The sequence below is a fragment of the Clupea harengus genome, chromosome 17, assembly GCF_900700415.2.
Source record: "Clupea harengus chromosome 17, Ch_v2.0.2, whole genome shotgun sequence".
NCBI lineage: Eukaryota > Metazoa > Chordata > Actinopteri > Clupeiformes > Clupeidae > Clupea > Clupea harengus.
The window spans coordinates 5,686,819-5,698,125 of NC_045168.1; the positions used below are offsets into that span (position 1 = coordinate 5,686,819).

General features: G+C 40.4%; 1 protein-coding gene across 1 annotated transcript; it reads right to left on the reverse strand.

Moving 5' to 3' along the window:
• Positions 1-2,573: 2,573 nt before the first annotated feature.
• On the reverse strand, positions 2,574-10,869 carry sec22c (SEC22 homolog C, vesicle trafficking protein). The gene is made up of 7 exons (XM_031583991.2): positions 10,627-10,869; positions 9,042-9,253; positions 7,940-8,103; positions 7,406-7,582; positions 6,825-6,943; positions 6,612-6,677; positions 2,574-6,397 (listed from the first exon to the last, which is right to left on the reverse strand). Exons 2-7 carry the CDS (start codon positions 9,221-9,223, stop codon positions 6,197-6,199), a joined length of 909 nt encoding a protein of 302 aa, XP_031439851.1. The 5' UTR covers positions 9,224-9,253; positions 10,627-10,869; the 3' UTR covers positions 2,574-6,196.
• Between the last annotated feature and the right edge of the window lie 438 nt (positions 10,870-11,307).

Here is an 11,307-nt window from a genome sequence, read left to right on the forward strand (position 1 = left end):
GGTGGCAGGTGATCGAACATCCACCTGAATCCTGCGGACCTAATCCCACAATGTAAAGGATCAGTGCCTGTCTGAGCCTCTGTCTGGAGAGATAAAGTGGACTTGAAAGGTCTCACCCCACCCCACCCCACAATCGCGTCGCTTAAAGGAGAAATCGGGTATTTTTTAACCTGACTTTTTCCCATGTTTTTGGGCCTAGGTTAAAAAATACCGGACTTCTCCTTTAAAGCAGTAGGTCATCATAATCTTCCCTTAAGGCTTTCTTCACTGGCAAAGCAGAGCTGAGATAAGGAGACCATGATGGCTTAGATGGTCAGCCAATATGCAGCAAAAACATCAAGCAATTGCTTCCACAACTATCACCCTCACCCTCAGTCATCACATCCCCAATCTCAGCCCTGAGTGGATGCAATGTCCTAGGGCCATTAACGTAAGGTGTTATCCACAGCCTGACAGCATCCAATCAGATGGCCAGACGCAGATTCACACGGGGCCTTTTCCAAACCAGCCCCTAAACCCTCTCCCTACCCACCAGCCCCTGCACCCTCTCCCTACCCTCCTCCACTCTGTTAAGGCGTTCATGTGGAGGGTCCGCCACATCAAGTGCCGTCCCAAACCAATTAGCGGGGAGTGGAAGTGGGTTATTAATCCCTCCAACAGCAGATCTGCATCGATACAGGCTTTGTGAGCATACACAACAGTTTATCTGTCTGTACAACCCCTTAACTAACTGTTAGTTGTTTTTCTGGAGGCATGGCCGTATTTGTTATGAAGAGCCATTTACTACACAGGCTATCAGTGAAACTGAAATACCAGCAAAATCAGTATAACACTGACGGTGGAAAAGAAGTAGACCAAGATAATACAACACGTGTGGATCTAAATATTATAGCGTATGGAAAAGTTAAAGTAAATAAAACATGAAATCCAGTTCCATACACAATATGAAATAAGTTAAGTAGAAAGAAATCCTATATTTTCAGTTTCTCCAAAACGTGTATTTTATGGTGTTTTTAATATTGATTGTGAACATGATTTCAGTGAAAACGACTCTGAAGTCAGTTTCCCTTTTCTGTCGAGGGCATCTCAGAGTTTGCTGCTGTATCACGCCCTACCCCCTCATTAAGAGTGCCCTCCGCAGCTGCGAGGGGGACTAGAAAACAGAGGTCACTCTGTGATGGAATGGGAGTGGGGAGGGTCAAAGGTCGTCATCACAGCTCTGGTGACTCATGGGGGATAGCATCATGAAACGGGGCGTCCTCGTGTCAAGTTCAATCTCATCTGCCCAATCAGGCGACAGTGGTGAAAAATGGTGGATGAGTCCTCTTTCAGAGCAGTATATTTGTCCTTATCATTGAAATCGTGCTGTGAAAGGCAGGAGTCTTTACGCCAATAGCTAAAGCTTAAGTCATTCAGGATGTTTTGGTCAAAATCAATTTCAAGCAATCCCAGTGATGTTTATTTCCTTATCTACTGAGGTTATTTTGTCAAGCTCCATCTCGCATAGTCAATCATATCCAGCTTGCAGGAGGCCTTTTTGAAAGTATTTTATATCCTGTCATACAGATTTTAATGTAAATGGCTTTGATGTTGACGTCAGTGACCACTTGTGGTGTTAAGGCTGGCATTGGACTGTAAATCCACACAGTGTTGGTGCAAAGCCTCACAAGACCGCTTTCCAAGCAAAGACTTTCTCCTGCCACTTCTCTTAACCTGCGTGTCGCTTTGTGTGACTGTTTACATCATAAGCTTCTCAGGGTATTCAGGATGTTGAAGACTGCAAGAGGCCTTTGTTCAAAATTTCAAAACCTCATGGTCAAACGCAGCTGCAACAAGGTTGGACAAGAAGTGTATCCAACGGTAACACTGTGCTTCTATTCAAACTCAAAACACATCAATTTCAGCTGCTGGGATTTTTTATATATATATATATATATTTTTTTTTAATTATGTATTTAACTGTTCCCATTGTAGTCAAATAAGGGTGTAGTCTACTAATCCTTTAGATGAGGAAGAGTTGTTGTTTCAGTAATAAGCTTTGCTTTGGTTAAAAGTTAATTTCCCTAATTTTAGCAGCAGCCATTTTAACATATCTGGCTTCAATCCTTGTGCTTCTTTTTCCATTTGTCCTGGTGAGAAGTATTGTGTCAGAGTAATATTTAATGACCACATGATCTCAGTGACACTGATGAGTCCCTGTATTAATTGAGGAGACAAGAAGTAAACCCTCTCAGAATAACAGGTCAGACTGCTATGTCACTCAATTAAAGTCATTACAACTACTGGGATATTATGGCCATCCTCTGACTAATTATATGGGCTTGTTACAGCTGATGCCATGCAGCTCAGTGGTGTTTTAGAGCCCCCTAGTGTCTCATTGAAAATACTACAGAGTCGTCACACCATCAGGTATCTCACATGGATATGGGCCAAACTTTATATACATTAGTTAAATGGATATCAGTTCATAATATATACAAAATACAAAATATACAATTAAAATGCATATAAATGCATCCTCTCATATTCATCTTTAGCATCAGCATCATAAAGAAAACACAGAAACACAAATGTACAAAAAGCACTGTATTTAATGTCAGTTTCAACAACACAGGAATTATTCTACGCTCCAGTGGATAGCAGCCCATGTTATGGCAGGTCTTTTGAACAGGCAGAGTAAAAGTCTGATCCCCCAAACAAAACACAAGACACCACATTTAGGAAAAGTTGGAGTATTTTGATATCTAATTTCCTCCAGGGTCAAAAGGCACGCAGTCTCTTGGCCTCTCAGACAGTTCATCCCTTGTAAAAAAAGGATGAGCCTGTTTCTTAAACCAGTTTAAAGCCAACTCTGACCTCCCCCAACTTCATTCTGGTTCAGTGACTGCACAGTGAAACACGTGTAACCCCGAACTCAAGCAGAAAAACCCACAGCACACCATTCTGTCACAGAGAGGGAGATGCTTTAAGATGCAATTGGGTGATTCATCAGTCAAAGAGAAGTGCAGGGTGGGGCATTAAAGTACTCTTGCATTCAAAGATATCATTTCAGTATATCTACACATATCTGTCACATTTCTGCATTGTTTTACTGACTTTTTCTTTACAACCCGTTACAAAATTGTCAATTTTAGTCTTCACTGTCTGATTTTTTGTTTTCAAAAATCCTGTTCATTTTCAATCATTCATTTTGTCAATATGTCCCACTTTAAGATCCTAACATTCAAATCAAAAGTAAACAATAAGTCCAACGTAAAACTAAACAATTTTCCATCCTTATAAAAGTTGCTTTAAAAGACAAAATAAAAAAACCTGTATGGATTGTCCCCAGTATACAAGTTATGTTTTCACTCACAGAGTTGAGAACGGAATTCCCTATAAGCCGCCTGAGAAACTGCACTGTCACGCAATGTAATGCTGCTTAATGTGGTTCCACGTGTGATGACACATCAAAACTGGCTAGGTTGTCTGCTATTTTTGGCATCACTAATATATGTCATTGGATGTCCTCATCATGGTTTAAAAGACCAGTGCAAGAATAGAGCTTATTAGAACAATTATAATTTAGCATTATAAGACTTACTGAGAATGCGACAAAGCGACGTACAGTCAACTTGCAGTGATATGGAATTGAACCAGTGAAGCGGTGGGGCTAACCACTGCACCACCACACCCAAGTCATATTTCAGATCAAATCAATTAAGAGTCTAAGACAGAGTGATAATTAACAGTGTCACTTAGGATGAAAAACGGCCCTTACTTCTAATGCAATGCAGAAAATGGGCACAGGATTTGCATTTTACAAAAAAGGACCCATGGTCTCCTTCAAAAACATTTTAAGCAGTCCTTCATTGATTAGAAAAGCAACATGAACGCACAAGGCTAGAACATGAGGTCTTTTGCTAAAATATGAATGACAGGTTAACAAACTGCACAGCCTCACACTACAGAGCACCCTTCATCAAAAGCCTACAGTCACATATTTGCACACTAGTCTCTCATGTGAAACGGTTGTTGTCTATACTGCGAGCTAAATGGCTGAGCATTACTAGTATATTCTGTTATACGGCCACGTCCAGAGCGAGAATACCATGAGGAACAGTTCTGAAATGACGGTGCAGATTATTATCTTAGCAGTAACAGCCTCTGGCTATATTGATTTATCAATAATGTGATAAGCCACTGCATGATGACAGTGTAAGGACAAACAGGAGTACTTAATTAGCCAAGCCTTTGAAGAGTAAGCAAATATGTGCATCAGTTGATACAATACATATCAAAGTGGTTTTCATACTTTCCCTCAGCGATGGTAATAATATGTTAAAATGCCCAAACAAATTTCTCTACAGCTGTCTTATGCACCACAGACTTAATGTAATTTACAGAAGAAAATATTCAATACCAAATAAACACGCCGTTGAAGCAATGAATCTTGCAAATAATGATAAAGTTTTTTTCTTAAAACTGTCAAACAAGTTATGGACTTGATAGAAAACGTGATATCTTCGGATATCTATCTGTTATTGTGGTTAGGCTAAAATGTGTCCAAAAGCACCTTTCAGTGCAGCATTTTTTTTCTCCTTAATGAACTTCATTCATTCTATCAATTCCATTTGTGTATAGTAGAAAAGTTTGTGTGGTCATTTTAATCTTGCTACTATTGTAATTTAAAAGTTACTCTCCAACTCACTATCACTCACTCTCTATCTCTCTCTCTCTCTCTCTCTCTCTCGCTCTGTCTCTCTCTGTCTCTCTCGGTCTCTCTCTCTCTGGCAAATATAAGAGTGCCTATCGTCTTGTACAGATAAATTGAAATGCCAACACTCTCAGAAGGTACATTCAAGCATCCCCTAATGTGAGTTATACCTGATTAAGCTTTCATCTTATTTTGAGTAAGTGTTCATACTTGTCCTTCAACAGCGAAATTATATTAATGCTCTGATCTGCACTGATCTTCAGCAAGCAAAATCTATTTTTGTGGCAAAGGAATGATATAAAAACAGCTCACTGCTCAATATCGGTAATGCCAAGCCATACTAATTATTAACTGCACAGACATTGTACACTATTAACCTTGTTTCCACTTAATACCTATGTCACAACACAGGGTCAAACACATACAGTAGCATTTACCACATGGAGTTTTTACCTAGCTTTTCTGGCCTTCTCTCAGAGCACTGCATTGTGGGTAGTCACACAAGTCTTACTCATGGCACTGTACCTGACATCGCCAGAACACTACAAATTAGGGGACGTATAGGCCAAGGCTATCAAATAAAAACTCTACTTTCAAACTTGAACCACAATAACAAATGACAAAGCTCTCTATCAGAGATCGATATCTATTTTGTAAACAACGACTAAGTGCAAAAAGCTATTCTAAACTAGTCAAGCTTATGTCATCCACAAACACATCAGCTCAGGCATACTTAGTTAGATGATTAAAGTAATGTCTTGCAAATTCATCTAAAAGCAGTCATACATGAAAGATAATGAAAATTACAAAATAACTAATGACATTTTTTATAAGTATGTAGTTCCTTACACATCAATATAACACAAATTAAGACGTAAACAACACAAATGCATTGGATGAGCTGAAATGGAATAAATTAACAGAGAAAAACAATCCTAGTGCAAATCTTGTACTACCAATCTATGCCGCTTCAGGCCATAACCCTGACTGGCTCTTTGCCAGGTGGAGTTACTGGTGTTCCAGTGTAACTGAAACTGTATGGACGTAAGGCTGTTCAACCTTCAATCAACGGCACCACTGACCTATGCCCAGACTTGTCAAGATTCATTTGACATTAAAATCCCTTATCTCCTAGCCCTTTGTAATGTTGTTCAAAATATCCACAGGGCTATACTCAGTCTTGGAAAATATTGATAAGTGCAGCAATAATGGTCACACAGGCCTGGTGCTGGTAATGTCAACTTTCATGACTTTTCGCATGACTTTTTGGCAAGTGGCGTTCATCTCAGGTCAAATGTCACAACACACACACACACTCCTGTTGATGACCACACCGCTGATGAACAGTGTACTGTCAACACACAACTCCTGAAACCAAAATCAAATCTTACCAACCAAAAAGCAAAAAAAAACTCCATTCCTTCATATTGCAATCATACCAACGTCTGATATTGCATCTCCCCACCTTCACTCTGGGTTGGCTGGCTGCCATTCTGGCTCTCAGACACCACAGTCACTTGTCCTGTCCTGCAGTTTCCTGGTGAGGGTGAGGGCTGTGGAGAGGCAGGCCACAGACATGTGGAAGGACAGCTGCCAAACGTTCCTCAGCCCAAACAGGAAGCCGTTGCATACGATGATGAGGGTTAGGAGGGTGAAGGCCTTGAGCCTCTTCAGAGAGGAGTGGAACAAGTAAAGCTGACACTGAAAGAGATTTTTGAAGAAGAAAAATCAAACATGACTCGGGATGTGACTACATTTTCACAACGGCTTCCTATTGCAACTTTTAAATTTCCCTCAGGATAAATACAGTATCCATCTATCTATCTATCTATCTAATCTCTCCCATAACTGCTGGGTGAAAAGACTGACATTTTAAGATAGCAGAGAATTAAAGATTAGAGTATGTTGAAATTACCTGACAAACACAGCAAAGAAATGCCAAAAGAAAGGCAACTACATTCCATATGCCATCATAGTCGTCCTGTCGACAGAAGAAAAAAAAAAAAGCTAATGGAACATCAAATACATACTAATACAACCAAAATGACACTAGCACATTACACTTGCATATTACTAGCAAAAGAAAAATGACAGAAAAATGTCCATGCTTCGGCGTCTGACGCATTACCTGGAAGGTGTACTCGATAAGGTGGACCCCTCTGATGAGATTCAGGGCGGCACACATGATGTTGAGTACTAGTGAGAGGATCCCCGGGGCTGACACCGGCTCCAGTCGCTGGTTGGGCCCTTCACAATCACACAACACAATGTCTACTTTTCAACAGTCTCTAGTAGTCAGCTTATTGTGAGTAAGTGTGTCTTAAGTATATATCAAAACCTTATTTTGTTCAGAAATATTTTTTATTTGGTTTTAGTGAAAACAAAACAATGGCAAAGTCTTTAATGTTGATAATTTCTTTCGAATTTCTTTCTTCCTGATACCTAAGCAATGTGATTTAGTGTTACATAAATCATACATACATAACACTGATAAAATTGCGATGCAGGCCATCTATCAAAATAAATCTTTGAATTTTAAGATGTATTCACCTCAGCGGATGAATGTTTGCACTATTCGGTACCTATTCATATTTTTTCAGATGCACAGCAATACATCAGTGTTGAAATCAAATACATATACAAAATGGATAAAATGAAAAGGAATTGCCCAAAAAATGTCTCCATTAAAAACAGAAGGTTCCAACTCACCGGTTCCAGGCGCTTCTGCATGCCCATTGGCTGCTCCATTGCTGAGCTGTACACCCTCCAAGTTGACGACTTCAGGAGGGCTGGCCCTCAGCTCGTCCTGCACCTCAGCCAGCGTCACCCCTAAAGAGGGCCCGCCACTCTGGTTATAATGCTGCTTCAGCTTTTGAATGATGCTGTCTGTCCACACAAAAGGAGAAAAACACAAACACGCACGCAAGCACACACACACACACACATATATCAGAAAAAGTGTGAAAAATACAAGCTTCCATGCAACATCAGGAAGAATTCCACATCCTTAAAAAAGTGATCACAGAGAAAAGCCCATAGACCAATCTGTCTCATGAAATGCAGAGTAAATCCTTTCACCTTGTGTCTACGTACACAGATGAATAACAAAACCAATAGATAGATATAGACAGATGCATCCAACACACACCATATGGTGGAACACATGTGGCATTTCTCCTATGGCATTCAATGTAAAGATTTCCAGCAGAAATGACCAAAGCCTCCATTCTCCACCTCACTCACCGAAGTCCAGGAACGGATAGGGCCTGCTTGCCAGGGCGACCGCCGAGCTGTCAAAGCGGGCAGAGAACTCCCAGCGGACGTCCTCGAGGAAGCAGTAGGCCGGAGCGGCGGGGAGCCGACAGGAGCACACGGCCATGTAGGACACGCCTTCGGTGGACAGGAAGCTGCAGTCACATGGAGACGGCGTTTAGTAAACAAGAGACCTCTCGGGGACAAACATGACTTTGCTCGAGAGACAGAGCTTCTGTTTGAGTGTTATCATTAGTGGCGCCAAGTGATGCCAAGTGATGTAACTGGATGATTTAATCCAAATCTTTTGCTTTTCAATCAGATGCCACTGACTGAGCTTTTAGTGGATTTTAAATTGAAAATGAAAACAACCCTGACACATCTCTAATGTGTGTTAATCATGTTTATGTAGATGTGTCATAACTAAATTGTGTACATCAAGTGATTCCACTCCTCCTGTGCCATAGGGAATCTCCTTTTTCATAAAGGGCAGTGGAAAATAGCCCAGCAGAACTTCAGCCAAGAGCATCACTGCCCATTTGACCCTAAAACTCATCAGTAGTCGTCGGTCTATTACTCTAGTCAATGGACCATGTGACCACCCACAGACAATCCTACTGCTGCCAACTTTGGCAGACATCACTCCATGAGCCTTGTAGAGCAGTTCACAATCCATTAGCATTGGTAGGTCAGAGAACAGAAGCTAAACAATGAAAAATGATTAATTTGTGCTCAATAAAGTGTCTGGTTCGTGACTGGTTCATGAATACACAAAGAACTTTGCTAGGTGGTAGGTCCAGTGACACAAATATTTACATTTTTAAAAGCAAATATATCAATGTATGTGTTTCCAGCCTGATGCTGCAATAACACTGCAAAATGCAATCCACCTGCGTAATTAAAATAGGGCACTTATTTTCCACATGGCCTTTATTTTACAAATGTTATTCACTCTGCCATTAACATACTGACCATTCCTTGTACCTTACTTTTTTTATCTGCACCACAACCACCATCTCAGTGCAAAAAACGGCATAATATTACATTTAGAACTTTGAACTTTCACACATGTCTGCAGCAGAGATTAACTCACTAGATGTTGAGGTCGCGACCCTTGACCGTCCCTCGCTCTGGGAAGAGTGCCAGTGACTTCGAGATGACCTTCAGCTGCTGCTTCCTCTCTTGCAGCTCCCTATTGTGCTGGAAGTCCGTGGAGGCCGAGAGAGGGAGCCCATCTCTGACCCGCACCACGAAGGCGAAGAGGATCAGTGGCATGCTCCTGGCTGGCCCTTAGGCACAGACAATCTGGGAAGAGAGAGGCAACAGAGAGCATATTGAACTGTCCCCTTGAGTGTGTTTAGGGAAAGAACTGTTGTGAAATGACCAGCCAGAAGACAGAGACTATCATTTTGATGGTTTCTCTCTCTGTTACTTAGCTCTGATGGTTATTGAAAATTGAAACTTAGGTTAATGCACTCTTGATCTACAAGGATGGAGCCCACCATTTTAGAGTGCGACAGAGCCATGATCAGTTGTTTTTTTGCCAGTAAATATTGTGATGTTTTCTAGAACAGCTCTAAGCAGATTATCTGTGTGCAGGGCTATGCCGTTATGAGGATATTTAGTGAAATACTAGTGTAACCAAAAAGAATACTTACTCTAATAACATTACAAAGTACATTGTAGCCTACTTCTTGTTTGATTTAAGTTCTTATACCAACCCTAAGCTCTTTTGTCTCTGAGTGAATATTTCTTCACACCCTCAGAAATCAAGATTACAGCTGCAGTCAGTGTGTCCGCCTCAACATAGACCATTGAACTCTCTACTGCTTCGAATGTTCCCACACGGTTCAACAATCCCTGAGCATAAACACGTCATGCAAAAACGAGATCTACAGAATGTTTATGCATGGCCTGTGCAAGCTGTACCACATGCTGATTACGTAATACAAGGGCTTAAAAGCTTTGCATTTGTTTGTAAATGTTAAATTCCTTCCAAATTCTAACTGGTTGATGATATAGTACAAAATGTCCAATTCCGATGTTTAAAAGCTTGTGTGTACCCGGGTCCCAGAGCCTGTCTACCTATTTTAAGAACTGGTTAATAAACATTTTGTAAAGCAGGACTGACTGGCCAATTAACAAGCAATCATTGGTATTGTTGTTATGTTAACTCTGGAAATTGCTATAAGATTCTCAGTTTACATACCGGCAGACACAATCATCATTGAGAATAAGCCTAAGGCAAACAAAACTATTGAAGCAACCTCATTACTTCTCAGGTTCCATTATTATTGTATTACAAAGTAATGAACGTAGATGTACTATCAGTGCCTCCGCACGTAAGTGCATTATAACGACCAGTGTTCAATAGCCAGACAGTTTTCTAAAGACAAAATGACACAACACTTGCAAGGTAAGTGTAGCTAGCCTTAAAGTCGTATGATGGGTACGTCAACACACAATTTAGGCGCGTTTAACAACCCACGCCTTTGTCTTATTTCACGCATTTAATAAGGAGCTTCTGTTCTTCCCATGGATTGACTGGATAGCCATAGAGAGTAACTTACATTGTTGACATTTTCATTTCAATTTTGGCAAATAAACATAGCTTGCTAGCTAGCTTACAAAAACTTGAACCGATCCACGATTCACATGGGTCGCATTGTTTTCCTTACCTCCTCTTTAGATTCATAGTATCACAGCATTTTCAAGCGTCAGAAAAACATGTAAAATATCTTGACTTGAATTAGTGTGAACACTGTAAAAAGCGCTGGAGATTTTCGAAAAATGTTCACGCTGTGTTGATTATTGTTAGACTTTGACAGTTCAGTGTTGTGTTGTCCCCTATCAAAGCCCGTTTTGCGTTGAATCATGGGAACGACAAAGCCGTCTTCCTTTTTCCGCCAGCGTCTTAAAGGAACAGAAGCTGTAGAAATTAGGTTTAGGTCTGAAGTAAAATGAATGAATGGCATTTGTCTTGTAATATCAGTAATATGATACATATTCATATATATATATATGCATATACAAACAGATACATATAACGAATGATTATAGAGAGAATAAGAACCTCACTTAATATAGACATCTTCATCTGGGACTTTTATGACAAGCATATATTGCATGACATCAAGGGGCAAGCATCTTGCCCCGACTGCCACTGCAAATTTGCCAGTGTTCTGTTCATCTATTCAAAACTGTTGTGTCCAAGTCAACAAATCTGAAGCAACCTCTCTTAATGTCTGTGGTTTCACTGCTAAATGTTAATAAAGCTTATGAATTAAGCCTACCAAAATCAACCCTCATCTACTTTATCAGTGGCTTGTACACTTTCACTGTTGTGTGCTCTACCGTTG

Coding starts and splice junctions, on each gene's coding strand:
- sec22c (XM_031583991.2), bottom strand. CDS start 9,223: ATGCCACTGATCCTCTTCGCCTTCGTGGTGCGGGTCAGAGATGGGCTC. Junction 6,944..7,405: donor TGCAGAAGCGCCTGGAACCG/GTGAGTTGGAAC, acceptor GTGATTGTGAAG/GGCCCAACCAGCGACTGGAG. Junction 6,678..6,824: donor TTATCGAGTACACCTTCCAG/GTAATGCGTCAG, acceptor TTCTGTCGACAG/GACGACTATGATGGCATATG.